Source organism: Geospiza fortis, unplaced genomic scaffold (genome assembly GCF_000277835.1).
Source record: "Geospiza fortis unplaced genomic scaffold, GeoFor_1.0 scaffold130, whole genome shotgun sequence".
In the NCBI taxonomy this organism is placed as follows: Eukaryota; Metazoa; Chordata; class Aves; order Passeriformes; family Thraupidae; genus Geospiza; species Geospiza fortis.
In genome coordinates this window covers 8,460,439-8,477,325 of record NW_005054300.1, presented here as the reverse complement: position 1 = coordinate 8,477,325, position 16,887 = coordinate 8,460,439, and the positions used below count along the sequence as shown (strand labels likewise).

At 36.7% G+C, this 16,887-nt stretch overlaps 1 protein-coding gene across 1 annotated transcript in view; it reads left to right on the top strand.

The window, feature by feature from the left end:
- The window catches only part of TNKS2 (tankyrase 2), a 25,040-nt gene extending 8,748 nt beyond the window's left edge, over window positions 1-16,292 (top strand). The window contains exons 12-27 of the mRNA XM_031061622.1: window positions 683-854; window positions 1,492-1,571; window positions 2,554-2,699; window positions 3,067-3,232; window positions 3,515-3,734; window positions 4,131-4,240; window positions 4,936-5,124; window positions 5,875-6,127; window positions 6,748-6,830; window positions 7,259-7,379; window positions 9,314-9,411; window positions 10,054-10,128; window positions 11,122-11,227; window positions 11,854-12,040; window positions 13,410-13,566; window positions 13,840-16,292. Of these exons, the coding sequence (XP_030917482.1) occupies window positions 683-854; window positions 1,492-1,571; window positions 2,554-2,699; window positions 3,067-3,232; window positions 3,515-3,734; window positions 4,131-4,240; window positions 4,936-5,124; window positions 5,875-6,127; window positions 6,748-6,830; window positions 7,259-7,379; window positions 9,314-9,411; window positions 10,054-10,128; window positions 11,122-11,227; window positions 11,854-12,040; window positions 13,410-13,566; window positions 13,840-13,902 (2,226 nt within the window). The 3' untranslated portion in view covers window positions 13,903-16,292. The remainder of the gene's footprint in view (window positions 1-682; window positions 855-1,491; window positions 1,572-2,553; window positions 2,700-3,066; window positions 3,233-3,514; window positions 3,735-4,130; window positions 4,241-4,935; window positions 5,125-5,874; window positions 6,128-6,747; window positions 6,831-7,258; window positions 7,380-9,313; window positions 9,412-10,053; window positions 10,129-11,121; window positions 11,228-11,853; window positions 12,041-13,409; window positions 13,567-13,839) is intronic.
- The last annotated feature ends 595 nt before the right edge of the window (window positions 16,293-16,887 follow it).

Here is a 16,887-nt window from a genome sequence, read left to right as displayed (position 1 = left end):
AGGAATAATGGAGTACATGAGGAAAAAAAGTGGGGGGTGTATATGAACAGCAAGAAGCTAAACTGAACTATGTGACAGACTTTACATGATGTTGTATGCAGTAAAAAGTAAAATTAAAAGGCAAAATGTTAATTCATAACACAATGTTTAGTTCAAACTTCCACAAAAAGAAAATGTAGAAAGGAGAGGCTCTGTAGTGCTTGAACCCTCCAAGATTGAGTTGAATCTCTTTCATAGAAATTTGATTGTAGCCTGACCATATGAAGTTTCCAAAACCAGAGGAAGAGTAGGGAATAAAAGTAGGGTTTGGGTGCAGAGTTTTAAATTGTTGAATACACTTTGACTGAACCAACAGATAGGAAGCCCTCAGTCTGAGAAACCATAATAAGTCAATGCAAGGTAGAAGCTGTTCTACATGTTAGCACTGAAGATCTGTACTGTGAGGAGCAAAATAGTGAATTACTCCTGTTTGTGGTAAAAATGCACTGGATTATTTCCATCCTTCTAAAAGGGGGCTACTTTATGAACTGTTTTTGTTTGAAATGTCATCACCTTTGGAAATATACTAAACACGTTCTTTTTATTAAAGTAGGGATACTACTTGTGAAATGTTCCCAGTCAGCAATGAAAACATCTTAATACCAACTTGATGGTGGTATTTCTTGTCTGTGTTGTTTTTTAGGTTAATGCATTAGATAATCTTGGCCAGACCTCTCTTCATAGAGCAGCACATTGTGGTCATCTTCAGACATGCAGGTTGCTGCTGAGCTCTGGATGTGATCCTTCCATCGTATCCCTGCAGGGCTTTACAGCCTTACAAATGGGGACTGAAAGTGTGCAACAGCTACTACAAGGTATGCTGAGTTATTCAACATCCACTGAGGTGCTTCGTTTTACTTGCTGTTCCAAGTGCTGCCAGATAATAGTGAAGACTAATCAACAAAAATGAAGGACAGTACTGGGTGATGTTTTACTCCCTACTTAACAATATCATTTACTGTCTGGATAATCAGATATGAAGATTTTGGGGTACAGTCACCTGGAATAATTTTATTAAAATCCTGACACAGGGTGGGGGGAATCTTGAAAGTAGAAAATTAATTTCTAAAACACAAAATGCTTGATTTGCATTTGTGAGTGGATACAACAGTGTAGGTGGGTTTTCAAGAGTAAGGTTTGGATATTATAATACATACATAAACTTGATCTGGTCTAATTCTGAAACTGAAATAAGAATGCTTTGTTGGTTCCACAATATTCCAAAACATACAGGAAGCATGTTGCTGAAATTAACTTCCCATTAGCTAATGGCTAAACACCATTAGCTCTAGCAGCTATAGTTGTAGATAGTAAACAGAGACAAAACTTGTTGGTAATTGGTTAACTTTATTTCAAGGATTTCCCTTTAAAAAAACTCAAGTTATTTCCTGTCTTAACAAATTTCTTCAACTGGCTACACTTACCTGTCATGCAATCTCATTTATTTTGCAGAAGGTATCCCATTAGGTAATTCTGATGCAGATCGACAGTTGCTGGAGGCTGCGAAGGCTGGAGATGTGGATACCGTAAAAGTAAGCTTAAACCTCTCCTTCAAAGGAAGAGGGAATTTGTCATGGTTTAACCTCAGCCAGCAACCAAGCCCCACACAGATGCTTGGTCAATTTCCCCCAAGCAGGATCAGGAGAGAATCAGAAGGGTAAAAGCTGGAAAACTCATGGGCTGAGATTAAGGCAGCTTAATAGAGAAAGCAAAAGCCACGCACACAAGCAAAACAGAACAAGGAGTTATTTAATTACTTCCCATGGGCAGGCAGGTGTTCAGCCATCCCCAGGAGAGCAGGGCCCCATCTTGGGTAACAGTGACTTGGGAAGACAAGCTCCATCACTACAAATGTTCTCCCCTTCCTCCTTGTTCCCCCACTTTATGTACTGAGCATGATGCCTTCTGCTCTGGAGCAGCACTTTGGTCAGTTGGGGTCACCTGTCCTGGCTGTGTCACCCCCCAGCCTGCTCTCCAGTGTGGCAGCATGAAAAGGCCTTGGCTCTGTATGAGCCCTGCTCAGCAATGACAACAACATGTCTGTATTATCAGCCCTGTGTGCAGCACAAGTCCAAAACAGCCTGTGAAGAAAATTAACTGCACCCCAGCCAAAGTAGCACAGAATTATATGTCAGTGTATAATTTCTCAAAGCAAGCGATTAGACAATCCTTCACTGACTGCTTTAGAATTATGATCAATCCTAAAACCTTTGTATTGAACAATTATTGCAGATTGCAGAGTACCATATTCATCACCTCCGGATGTTTGCCTTATATAAAAAGCTTTAGGTTAAAGTCAGAGGTGTGGATCTGGGGGCAGGTGGATTTTTCCCTCAGGACAAAATGTGTAAAGACTGTAAAAATAATGGTTTTTTATTGAAAACAGGTATGTTTTATAACATAAAACATATGTGTATAACAATAAAAAACAGATGTGTATAACAATATTCTATGACTAGATTAGAAGTGTCAACACTATATATAGTGACGTGTTTTGTTTGGGGAAATTCACAGAAGCTGTGTACAGTCCAGAGTGTGAACTGCAGAGATATTGAAGGACGTCAGTCTACACCACTTCATTTTGCAGCTGGATACAACAGAGTATCTGTTGTGGAGTATCTTCTTCAGCATGGAGCTGATGTACATGCAAAAGATAAGGGGTAAATGCTTGAGTATATATTTTCTTGGCAATTGTAATTGGTCATGTCTATCAGCTTTTGAATATTGCTAGCTGATAAGCGTCCTGGAATGAAGATGTTAAGAATATCCAAAAGCATTTTGCAGTACTTAAGATTGGAGCATCAAGAATTTCTCTGGCCCTGTCCTTTTACTTCTCTTTAGTGCCCTGCTGATTAAGTTTTTATTGCAGTAGATATTCCTACTATATTAGACTGTTGGGGGGGGGGCGGTAGGGAAATAATTTGTTATGGCTTGACATGGTCAAAGATGCATTGTGTTTTAAGTTTATATCGTTGTTTTAAAAATACCCTGTTTTTAAAGAGAGTTTTTCTCTTCTTTTGTTTCCAGAGGACTTGTCCCTTTACATAACGCCTGCTCATATGGTCACTATGAAGTTGCAGAGCTGTTGGTTAAACATGGTGCCGTTGTCAATGTAGCTGACTTGTGGAAATTCACCCCCTTGCATGAAGCTGCAGCAAAAGGAAAATACGAGATTTGCAAACTTCTGTTACAGGTATTACATATGCTGGAGGGAGGTAAATTTCTTTCTTGTTCACTTTCAAAGTCCATTTAGGTTTCAGAAATTGATTTGTGGTTTCTAAATTATTGTAGTTAAATCTTTTCAGTAAAAGGGGTACTGTTAGTACCCATGTTGTCCTTTTTCACACAGTAAATGGAAGGCTCTCTCCAGGATTCCAGTATGCGTGAGAATATTTGCTCAACAAGGCATTAGATGCCTAAGATGCATTATGTTTATTCTACTGACATACTTACCACCTGTTTTTGGTGTGCACAGCATGGAGCTGACCCTACAAAGAAAAACAGGGATGGAAATACTCCTCTAGACCTTGTTAAAGATGGTGATACTGATATTCAAGACCTGCTTAGAGGAGATGCAGCTCTCCTAGATGCTGCAAAGAAAGGTTGTTTGGCCCGAGTAAAAAAGCTCTGTTCACCTGACAATGTCAACTGTCGGGACACACAAGGACGGCATTCTACACCGCTACATTTAGCAGGTCAGTGCTCTAATTAACTAGTTTGATTGGTTACTAATTACTGTGGCTGAACTTTGTATGTCTGCAAGTTTATAGTGTAGCCTCAAGCTGGAGGATTCATTACCTTTTCTTTAAAAAAATTAGATTCTTATGCATATTAATTTTAGGTTGCTTTTCAAACTGTTTAATTATTTTCCTGTTCTGTCTAGCCAGAGAAGGTCTTTTATTGTTTATTGACGGGTTTTAAATCCAGATACTCTTAAGGTAATGCTGTCCTTCATAATGTGTATTGCACTGTCTTCACTGGGACTGACAATTTAATTTACTTTCAAGTAATTTAAGTTAATTATTAACTTCTCCACAGCCTGTTGGTGGTGGTGTTTTAATTCTATTCATTCTGTCCTTCTGCAATTCCAGCTGGTTACAATAATTTGGAGGTTGCAGAATACCTGTTGCAGCATGGAGCAGATGTGAATGCGCAGGATAAAGGAGGCTTGATTCCTCTGCATAATGCAGCATCTTATGGGGTAAATATCTCAAACTTTCCAAAACTTTATTTATTTCTTTTTAAATGATACATTTCACTGACAGCACTTTAAGCCTCTGTAGAATGCTTTTGCTATTGAGTTATAGTGTAATCTTATTTGTAAGACACAGAATGAATAATTAGATCACAGCTTATGTTGTAGGTAAAGACTCTTATGAATTTGTAAAGTCACAAATGGAGTTTTCTGACCACGAATGCCTGAAAAGCCAGTAGGCTGAAAGGTGTTCTGTAAAATGCCCTTCCTTACCTGTGCCAGTCAAATTTTATCAGGAAGATCTCACTTTCACTTATATGAATGCTGTTGAGACAGCAGTTGTTTTTGTGAACTTCCTGAATCTTTGTCCTTGAATCGAGTCTTTAGTCAAAACAGTTGGAGAACTTTTCCAAACTGGAAGTTCAGAATCAGGCTTTTTTTCTTTCAGATTCCTCTGGATTTGGAATTTTGTTTTACTCTATCCTTTTTTCACAAGAGAACAAATCTTACTTAACTTTTCGCTGATATGTCATAGGTGAGGAAGAAAACACCTTGCTTTAATACTTTCTAAAATCATAATTAAATGCATTCTAAGAAAATTCAGAATTATTCTGATTACAGAGAAATAACAGTAATAGTTCTGAATTATTTTAGTACACTGTGGTACCTTGGAATTTAACAGATGTGTTTTACTTTTCCAGCATGTTGATGTAGCAGCTTTACTTATAAAATATAATGCATGTGTGAATGCTACAGACAAATGGGCTTTCACACCGCTTCATGAAGCAGCCCAGAAAGGAAGGACTCAGCTCTGTGCCTTGTTACTGGCACATGGGGCTGATCCTACTCTGAAAAACCAAGAAGGACAAACACCATTGGACCTGGTCACTGTAAGTGGTGGGGCTCCTTTTGGGAAATCCATACTTATTTATGTGTGACACCTCATTTAAAACTATCCTTTAAAAAAAAACGGTAATCCAACCACTTCTGCAAAATTAAAAATACTGTGGTTTCTGTGGGGTTTGTATATGCCTGGCAAGGGAAGTCAATAGAGCTTTATAAACTGTCTTTAAATAATTTCTGCCTTTAGGTGTCTTATTTCAGTATGGTCTAGGGGTGAAAAAACCTCAGAATGCTAACAAAATCAATGGTTGGAATTTGATGCTTTGAATTCAGGGCTTACAGTTTGACTAATACAAAAATTGTGACAATAAAATATAAGTAAACCTTGTAGCAGCATAAATGTAAGAAATTATCTGTCTGTTAAGTTCTTGGTGTGTTCTTTCTAAGTATTATAATGTAATCCAAAACTATTCTCAGAGTAACTGTTTTGTTTCATAAATTCTGGTTTGCCAGTAGAAGCTTCTTTCATAGCAAATTAATTCTGTTTAACTGCCCTTACATTTTTTTAGAAGTACTGAAGTCTTTACTTTTTTACAGCTTTTACATGTAGACATTTTACAATTTCCTGTATGCTTTTGGCAGAAAAGGCCATTTGTAAGCTGAACTGTAAAATGCTTGTTTTCCCAGTATTATTTTGCAGTGTACTTAAGAAATCTGATATAATGATAGTGCATTCTAGGAAAAAACATTGTGCAAAAGTGTTCCTTTGTTTTAATGAGTTGTTTTCTGCTCTTTAGGCAGACGATGTCAGTGCGCTACTGACTGCAGCAATGCCTCCTTCTGCCTTACCGACTTGCTACAAACCTCAGGTTATAAGTGTGTCTCAGACTACAGGTTCTGCAGCTGATTCCCTCTCTTCTGTTCCATCCAGTCCATCCAGTCTGTCTGCTGCAAGTAGTCTTGACAACTTGTCTGGTAGTTTTTCTGAACTTCCCTCTGTTGTTGGTACAAACTGTGCAGAGGGAGCTACTGTTCTGGAGAAAAAAGAAGGTGAGGCTTTCTCAGGAGTGAATAGCATTTCTTAACAAATGGTGAAAAGAACACAAAGGTGTGAAGTTTCCCATATATTCATAGAGGTATTATAGCATATGCAATATTTAGATTCCTTATGTCATTAATGAGATGTCATTAATGAGAAACAGAAGTCTGAAAGTCTTGCAGAATAAGATTTTACTGTTTTCTCCTTACAGAGCCTTTAATTTTTTTTTTCTGAACAGAACCAATATGGTGAATTGTGTTTTAAAAGAGAAGTCAAATGAAATTTGGCTGCATACCAAGCAGTATTTTACTACCAACTTTATCTAGTTTTTTAGAGGCTGTTCTTAGATCAAGTATCTTAAAAAGATTACTTTTATGACATTTTACTTGTCAATGTATTTTCTGTAGTAATGTGCATTTCTGGTAGCTGGTTGCCTTGTTCTGTGGCAAAGACTGCTCTTTGGGAGGTAGAAGAGCAGATTAGTTGCTACTAGTTAGTGATATTTAATATTTAATCTACATCTGCAAAGGACCAGGAATTTCTGCCTCTCTCATTGTTGCCACAGACAGATGTGTATTCCTTATTTTACAATACAGGTATGAATGTACATTGTGTTTTTCTTCTTACCCAGTTTCAGGTGTAGATTTTAGCATTAATCAGTTTGTGCGGAACCTTGGCCTTGAACATCTAATTGACATATTTGAGAGAGAACAGGTAAGTGGTTATATTTATTTCCAGATAGTCTGGGCTAGAAAGCAATGGAATAAATAGTGACTGGTTAGTATAATGTAATAAGACAGATTTTCAATGAGTGACAGTCAGAATGAGTGGGATGGAAGGAAAGGACTGTAACTGTAACTATATTAATAAATGTATCTTAAAATAGATGTGTATATATTAACATATACATGACACTTGCAAGCAATGCAAGTTACAGTTTGTAGTTTGTAGCATGTTTACTTAAGACAAAAAGTTAGAAGAAAGCAGTTGAGTAAAAGTAAAATACAAAAATAATACACTGAAGCCTCTAATGTTCCCGTTCTTTTCACACTTGCTTTTTCTCACAGCTATTGTGAGGTATATTTTCACTGTCACTGGCATTTGTTCTGGTACAAAAAAACATGGTCTTGCTTTCATTCTAGATAACATTGGACGTATTGGTTGAAATGGGACACAAAGAATTGAAGGAAATTGGCATTAATGCTTATGGCCATAGGCATAAAATCATCAAAGGAGTTGAAAGACTTATTTCTGGACAACAAGGTATATGCTTATTTTAAATTATCACATAATACTGCCTTTACATAATAAATTTTTATTAATTACTTATGTTATTCCAAATTGTATCTCATTAAAAAGAGTTGGTAATAAAACCTGACCTAGAAAATGGCACTTTAAAGGTAGGAATGTCTTCTGACTGGAAACTTGGGTACTTTTATTTATGCTGTGAATTCCTGTGAATCTTGCCTTTCAGTTCTCTTATTTTTTTTCTCTGTGGTCACTCTTTTTTGTTTATTTAGGTAAAATGTTGACTTAATGCAAAATGCTTATAAGCTCCTTGAGACAGGGAATATTTACCTTCATCAGAGCACTCTGAAGAGCAGAGCACATTCTGTTGACGAGTTCAGGCCTGTTATGTCCTGTTTGTTGGGTCCTGCCACAGAATGCTGTCTGCTCACTCAGAGAACAGCTGAAATTCTTACACTTTTCTTTAAAAATAGAGTTGGTGTGCTTTCAGTGAACCAAAATTAACCTAATTGCTTTGTTCAGCAGCTTTGGCTTGCATTGAAATTACTGCTAAAGCCTCTTCAGTTGTGCAGGACTGTTGACACAGTCCCAGCAGTTGTAAATTCATCATAATTCAGTATGCTTCATTTAAATATGGCTGCGGAGAATGCAAATAAAACCTTCCAAATCTTTTTTCTTCTCTGACTCCTTGAAATACCACTTACTGTTGTTTTGCTGTGTTTCATAGAAATTAAATAAATTAGAATTGGTAGGATTTTCTCCCTTCCTGATTCACCATTTGTGAAATCTCATTCTAGAATTTTCACTCCATAGTAATGAGTCACTATCCCAAGCTCTAAATTACTTTTTGCTCCTTAAAACAATAAGAACCAACCCTAACATAATTCTTTTCCTGATAATGAAGTATTTAAGTGAATCTGCATAATTTTCTCAAAATTGTCAGGTCTTTCTGGACAGACTCATTGAGTAATTTGGATGAATTTAGTTTTAAGGTGTGATTTTGGCCTCGTGCCTTGTTTGAGTTCGAAGTTTACATAGCCACTAACTGTATACTTTGCCTTTTAAGTAGGCCTGATGTATTTTTGAACATGTGTGTATTTGTACATATGGCATCTCTTCCTGAAGTATAACCATTGCTTCGAGGTTAGTAGTGGATCAGCTTTATTTTGGTTCTTGCCACTTTGTTTCTCCTGAGCACTATTCCAGTTGCACACTGCTAACGTGAGGCTCCAGACTGTGCATGAATCTGTAATTTCCACTTTCCCTAGATTATTCCTTTTAAAGAGCTCGTGGCAGACCCAGTGTTTAATTCTGGTCTCCTGTTAGTTGTCTGGAAAGGCCATGGCCAGGAAAGACACTTGATACACACGGTCTTCATATTCTTATATCCAGTAATTACACTCCCATTACTTGCCAGTTGTGATTGCAGTCTGTCCAGTGCAAACTGACATTGGATTCTGTGTAAACTTCCAGACTTTTTTTGCATATTTGGAAAGATAGAGAACTTTTCTTTTAAGCATTCAATATCTTTTAAGCTTTAAATACCAGGCTCAAGCATTTTGGTTTGACAGACTTAGTTCTTTGTAAGTTCTTTCTGCATGACCATGGGAAAATACTCCTACTAAATTAGTGCTTCAGGTTGCTCTTCCCATTCATGATGCCACTGCCACCAGTAGTTGTGGACTCTGTACAGGGTCTGGTTGCTCACTGTGTCACTGCCTAGAGTTGAAATGAACTCTGAAGTAAGCAGTGTTTATAAGTATTTCCCCTGTTGTGTGTATTAGTATACTGAGCTAAGCATGGATAAATGGGTTAGTGCATCTGAAATGATGATTCTTGCTGAGAGAAGGATCAATCAGTGTCCACAGATCAGAGAAACCAGTTGTGGTTTCTGAGACTGTGTTTTATTACATTCACATACATTTTGCTGTGTTTTATTGCATTCACAGGACTGAACCCATACCTGACTCTAAATACTTCTGCTAGCGGAACTATTCTCATAGACCTTTCCACCGAAGACAAGGAATTTCAGTCCGTTGAAGAAGAGGTAAATGCCATTCTTTGTAGTCTCTTAGTATTTTTGCTATTGCTGCTAAAGAAGCAGATAAGGAAGCATTGCTGGACAGTTAACAGTGCAGTAAACATCACTAAGTTTAAGTAAAACTTACATAAGGATACTTCAGACTCCCAACTTTGACTGCCCCACTTATAATCTGTGGTCATGATGTCTGTAACATTTTTCTTTCTTACATTACTATTGCTTGTAGTATTTTTAAAACCTCTACTACGTATCAAATATTTTCAATATAACATAAATTCTTTGCTACCGATTGATTGCCTGTTTGTCGTAGACAGTTCTACATCACTTCCTTTCAAAGTGCCATAATCACTCAAGGCAAAATTCTGAACAACTACAATTTTAAAGAGATTAGTGACAATCTTCTCCAGTTTGAAAACTAGACCATGGAGCAGTCAAAATGTGTTGGTTTGGGTTTTTTTAATCATTAAACCTATTCATGTGCATTCACAAAATCTGACGTTACTTAACAACAAGTCACCTAAAAATTTCTCTTACGATTTTTAATTGTGTTAATACATAATTCATTACTTTCCTTACTTACTTGTGTAAAGGAAACATGTTGAAGGTCTTCTGAAAGAATGTCATCCTCTTTAAATTCTCCATTTTCAGATGCAGAGTACTGTCCGAGAGCACAGAGATGGAGGACATGCTGGTGGAGTCTTCAATAGATACAACATCTTAAAGGTGCCTGGTTTTTTTTGTGGCCAGTGGTTTTACACGTTTGGAGTTTTGTCTGAAAGTAACATATCCATAAAATGTTCTACACTTGTTTGAGTTCCATAAGGTGACAAGATGCGCCATTCTGAGACATGCACAGGATAAAGATCACTTTCCAGGGAAATTCAAAGACTTAATTTATATGGAAAAGCTATTTATAGATTAATAGTCAGGAGGAAATTGACACAGAAGGATGTCACTGAAAACTGGAGAATTTTTGAAGAAAAAGGCAGGAGGTTTTATAAGAAACAGAAGAGGGTGTCTTTTGAGGGAGAATAGCAGGAAAGAAACAGAAGAAGGAAAAGCAGAACTTTTGAACTCTTACTTTGGCTTGATTTAACATCAAATAAGTGTAAAAAAACAGGCAGTAGATAAGTTTAAATACTGTAATGGAATTTTGGTTTCTATTTATGTGGTTTTTCCTCTGAAATAATGGTAATTTTCATTAATATCATAAATATTTTGATTTGCAAGTAAGTACTACTAAGTTTAATTCTTAACTGAAGTTACAGTGGAATTGCTATGCTATATCTACATGCACAAGACTTTGCAATGCCCAGCACACCTCTGCAGGGAGTATGTAATTTACTTTATTTTAGAAGTGCTTCACAAATCTTTATGGAAGGCATTTCTTAATTTATTTATTGATCTTTTTACTAGTGATTCAACATCAAGAAAAATTGTGACTGAGCCTGCTAAATTTAAATTAGACCATATTTAATTTAAAGATTATTAGCAAGGAGCTCTGTAAAATGAATTGGTTCTTAAGTATATAGTTATTACTTACTTGTCATAAAACAACAATCAGTTTGTGCAGGGTAAGTCAATTTGTGTTTCATTGAGTCCCAAGGAAAGTATTCTCGTTGCAGTGGCAGTGTAGCTGTACTGTAGTGTAGTGGCTATAGGTTATCTGTCCAGTGAAGTGAACTGAGATTTTTGGTGTGATTTTGACTGTTTCAGATTCAGAAAGTGTGCAACAAAAAACTCTGGGAAAGATACACACACAGAAGGAAAGAGGTCTCTGAAGAGAACCATAACCATGCCAATGAAAGGATGTTGTTTCATGGTGAGAATTTGAAATGTACTTTATGAACTTATTTCATCAGCAGCACTCTATTGGAGGGTTTCTAGTGCCTCAAACAAAGTAAATTTCCTCAGTGGAAGTAGGTTCCAGGTTTTACATTAGTTTTTTATGAACAAGTGTTTGTGTATTCACAAGGGATGATATAATGTACTGTATTGTTCTTCTGAAATTTCCATCTCCTTGTCTCTCCCCAAAGGAGACTTCAAAGATCTAAGTGAAAACATTTCAGTAGTTATGAATGAAGAATTAATTAGTGTGCCTCCTCGAGTCTGTTTTGTGAGCTGTATGACCAAAATGATTAAAGGTCAAGCTTTATTCTGTTAAGGATTGTTTTGGGGCGGGATTTTTTTTGTTTGTTTTCTTGGTTTTATAAGTCGATACGTTTGTTTTGTTAAGCATTCCAAAGATAGCCTGTCATTAGCAAGGTAAAGCCAGTTGAAGTCTTTCCTGTACACAAATACAGAGTTTGTCCTGGTGAGCAAAGTTCGCAGTGCATGTTCATAAGGAAGGCCACATAGTTCCCAACACACTGGGAATGAGTGAGTGAATTGTGACACATACAAAAACGTGTGTACTGTATTTTCAGTGTTTTACTTCCTTTCTCTTAGGCTCCCCGTTTGTGAATGCAATCATTCACAAAGGCTTTGATGAGAGACATGCCTATATAGGTGGCATGTTTGGAGCTGGGATTTATTTTGCTGAAAATTCTTCCAAAAGCAATCAGTATGTGTATGGAATTGGAGGTGGCACTGGATGTCCAATCCACAAAGACAGATCTTGCTATGTTTGCCACAGGTAAGTCTCTTGAAAGAATCTGATTTTGCTTTTGTATATTGTGTCCTAGACTATCAATGCAGCAGTCTCTCTCTGAAGAGAGATTTGCTTGCTAACCAGACCTTCTCAGTACTCTCTGTGTTCTGGGCCTAATAGAAACTTTCAGAAAACTTTTGACATTTCAAAGTCCTAAAGAACCTTCAACCATCCTAATGCATTTAACCACATCTTTGCCCTTAACTTAGTGTAAAAATCAGTACAGACTTAGGAAGCCAGAGAATGAAGAGGATCTGCTAGATGCTTACATGAAAGATGCAATATGAGAGTTTAGTTCATTGTCTGTTACAGAGGAAGGAGGAATTTGGAGATACTCAGATGCAGTATTTCTTAGAGGAGGATGTACAGTCAACACTCACATCACCGCTTTTTCACACACTGAAACAGAGATGTGGATTTGTGGATTCTGCCACTAACTGACTTCTTGAATTCACTTTTCAACAAGAACACCTGTTACCAAGCCCATCAGTTCAGAATAAACTCTTAGGTCATGGAGTCAGTTTTGATGGTGGCAGTCATTTCAACCAGCAGAATATTTAGTGTTTATGTACATCCTGTTTTACATTGGTATACAAGGATAAAGTCATCCTTTCAGTATCCTTCTTTGAGTCTCTCCCCCTTTTCATGTTGCTTACTCTTTTGTGGGACTCTCAAATAATGAGGATCATCTTCCAGAGTTACAGAGGATGTCAGAGTCTCATCATGCTTTTTAAAGTTTTGAATAAGAAGGGATTTTTAATTTGTCTTCTGCAAAGAGTGAGAAAAGCAAAAGTTTTGGCAGAGTGAGGTGATACATAACCTTGGTCTATAAAAATGCCAGAATTGCATTGTCATTGCAGTAGGTACATGTATACAGAAATAAGAGCCCTTGTTGAGTCTTTTAATAGTGAAAATAGCATAACAAACTGACAAATGCTAGTCTGAGGTATTTTGCGTTGACCTAGAGTTTGCCTTGGCCTTGATGTTGACTTGGCTGTTGGATACAAATCTAACATTAGAACATTTGTGAATTATGTTGCCAGGATGAGTCATGGGGGGAGGTGATAAAAAACTTTTTCCTAAAAAGCCCAAAAAAATGAAAATAAATAACAGGCAAAGAAAAGGTTGTGGCAATCTCTGAGTACATTGTTAAGCATGCTGTTTCTAGTAACTAAGATAAACATTTTTCCATATTACTACCAACGTTTTCCTTGGGCTAGAGCTTTCCAAAGTGAGCGCAACTTTTGTTCAGCAGAACAGAACCTGAGAAATTTATGAACTATGAAAGCTGACTGAAGTGGCTTCAAGGTTCAGAGCACTGTGTATTTATGGTCCTTTTTCCCTTTCAACATAGGCAGTTGCTCTTCTGTCGTGTAACATTGGGCAAGTCCTTCCTGCAGTTCAGTGCCATGAAAATGGCTCATTCTCCCCCAGGACATCACTCAGTGACTGGGCGGCCCAGTGTCAATGGACTGGCATTGGCAGAATATGTCATTTACAGAGGAGAGCAGGTAAAGAGATTTTGGGTTGGTTTTACAGACTTTCTTTTGTCTTTTCAAAGGCATGGCATGATTGGGGTTTTTTTCCCCTAGGTTTGTGGGTGCTAGGGCTTAATTTTGTTTTAGAGCAAACTCCAGCTGTGGTTGCAGGTGAAATGTTTTGCCCTTTTATTGACATTTTGCCCTTTTTTCCTTTGGTGTTAATTTTTTCTCCTCCTTAACAAACATTATTCATTCATCCAGAGAATCAAATAATAATAAACAATGTGTTTGTCACTCTTCTAGGCTTATCCAGAATACTTGATTACTTACCAGATTATGAAACCTGAAGCCACCGCTGAAGCTTAAGACGAGTTACTTGTGGGAAACCATCAGAGTCTGGATGTGAAGATAGCAATGGCTGCCATCCCAAAAATAACAACTTTTTGTTGAAAAACTTCCCATTCCCAGGTGGTGTGGTAGCAAATGTGAACAAAATATACCAGTTTTGACTTGATAAAGCTTTAATAATGTACAGTATGTTTTTCTAAAATTTCAGAAATGTCCTCTTTTTCAGCACTTTAACAGATACCATTCCAGGCATAAACTGGGGTTTGGCTGTACTAAATTATAAACAAAAATTAACTTGAAACAATGGTTTTATACAATACTGCATTGAAACCTAGCAGAAATTGTAATGGTCTATACAGGAACTCATTTTACTAATATTGTGTTCTTTAAAACACTGCATTTACACTGAAAACGTTTTCATTTGTAAAACTGTAAATAAGAGCTTTTGTACTAGCCTGGTATTTATTTACATTGCTTTGTAATATAAGTGTTTTAGAACTGCAATCTTGTACAAAATGTTCTTTCCAGATGTTGGTTTGTTCATCTGTGTTTTCTCATGCGAGATAGATTTGAAGTCAGTTTTTTTCAGGTTTTATCACTTAATTGTGAGGGAGAAAGCAAATTTTATCTGAAGAGGTTTAGAAAGATCCAACTTTAGATTAAATCCACAAATTTTTGTTCTGTATTTTTATTTATGAAATATACATTCCTGAGAATGATGGTCAATGAAAGTAGAATGTTCCAGAAAAATACTAAAGTGATTTTCCACCTACTTCCTAGAGTTGCATATTTTATTTCTGTAAAATGCCTTTTGAAGTTTTTTATTTAACTATAGGTATAGTTAACCTGTTTCCTCACTTCAAGGCTAGTAGACCTTGCAAGTTACAGTTTTAGTAAATTATTTTCTTTGAATGTAGATGGAAAATTAACCTCAAGAAGTTCTTTCTTGAGTTTCTCTTGCTTACATTTAAGCCAGGAAGTTAAATAGTTTATTCCTAATATGAGGGCAAACAACTTAGCCTTTTTTGTATGCTTTTTTTGGTAGATTAATCTACCTGTTTGTGCCCTCAGAATATGAGCATTGCAAGGTGGAAATGTTAAAAGCCATCCTCTCATCTCCTGTGTCTCGTCCATGTTAACATTCAAGCTGTGGTTGAAGCAGGTGTGTAGGAGTGTGTTTGTCTGCTTTCAGCTGTGTGGAACTGCTGGGGCTGCACCTTCTGCTCACAGCTCAGCCAGCTGGGAGGAGAGGAGCAGCTCAGCCACAGCAGCTGCTGCCTTTGGCAGCCCTGCTGAGGCCCCTTGGACAGGGGAAGAGTGCAGAAGGTACAGCCCCTGCCCAGGTGTCACTGGGGGTTCCTGGTTCCACCCGCTCCGTCAGCGCTGTCATAGCTCTCGTGTGTATTCTGCTTTCCTGCCATCTGCAGTTTTTACCTACATATTTCAAAAATATGTAAATACAAATTATAAGTTACTTGGGGTTAAAGTGGGTAGGAGTATATTTTAGTTGTTTAATATTTCTACATACAGAACACTGTCCCAGAAGACAATTTGTTTGCAGGGCATGTTATCTTACCATGGTTTTAAATGTAGTAACTGATCAAGATAATGAAATCCTCTTGCTGATGTGGTGGTTATGTGATTATGCTCTATGTAAAATGTATTGAACCTTACCCAGTTATGTGAGGAAACTGAATAAGATTGCAGAATTCTTGCAGAAGGTAATATTGGCTATGAATAAAAAAGGCTTTGATTTTTAGGTACTTTCTCCCAGCATGTTGCCTGTTCCTTAGGTATAGTAATGCTGGAATTTGTGTTCATGCAAAATCTGTTAATTATGTTTAAAACTTTTTTGTTATTGCTAAAATGCTTCATTCTGTATGAATGATCACCTGATGTCTTGTAAAATATTGTGGTATGATAGCATTTTAAGTGGTACCACAATGTTGGTTTTGTCTGTTTGGGGATTTTTTGAGCTGTTTTTTTGCATGACATACCTTGCACTCTGAAGATGGAAGCTGTAATGATTTGATAATACTGACTGTTGAGGTGAACCTTTAATCCCTTGTGCAATTAGTTCTGCTTTACTCATCTTGAAGTGTCTTTACATGTACTGTATGACATTCCATATCCATTTAACACTAAATAAATTTAATTCACTGGTTTTCTGGTAGCTTGGGAGTAATTACAGATGTAGTATGTTAACCCATTGTTTTAAATGTAAGCATGCACAATGCTGTAACAAACTGCATCACTGGAGGCAAAATTAATTACATTAAGTAGAAGAGCTTTTAATGTGGATGAAAACTTGTAAATACTGTGAAAACGTGTAGTTTGATATATGGCTAACTAACAGCTTTAGCTAGTAGTGAAAATGTTTTAGTAATAAACCCAGAAGTCAGCTACAATTTGTGCACTTCGAACTCCATTATGTGGTCCAGAACTGAGAAAGAAAAATTGCTTACATTGGTTTGGTAAAATGAAAAGTAACCTGAAGAGTCTTACCTTTCAGATAACTGCATGGGTGTGATACATACCTGAGCAACAACAGAAGGAACTGTTTAGATCACTGGTAGTATTGCAATAAGTAAGTAATTTTATTTCAATAGGACCATTTATATGGTGGTAGGTTTCCAAAACCAGGTTTGTATAGAAGACTTAAGTAGACGTGAGCACTAGAGGGCAGGAAAGCAAATGTTTTCTAAGATCAATGGTAATGAAAATCATTAAAGCGTCTTGGGAACATAACTTCTGATAAAATTGCTTCTGAAAATTCCACCTATCTGGGTTGTAAAAAATCAACTTTCCATCTACATTAGATTTGGTTTTGTTTAATTAAATAATTAGTATAAAAATAAATTATACAACTAAGCAATTTGGAAAGATTAGGATCTTTTCTTAAAAAATTTGCTCAGAAGCTAAACTTTAGTTCTTAGAAATCAAAAAACATTCAGCCACACTCTTCTATCTTATATTATTGAAAAAGTTGATTAGCCATACAGT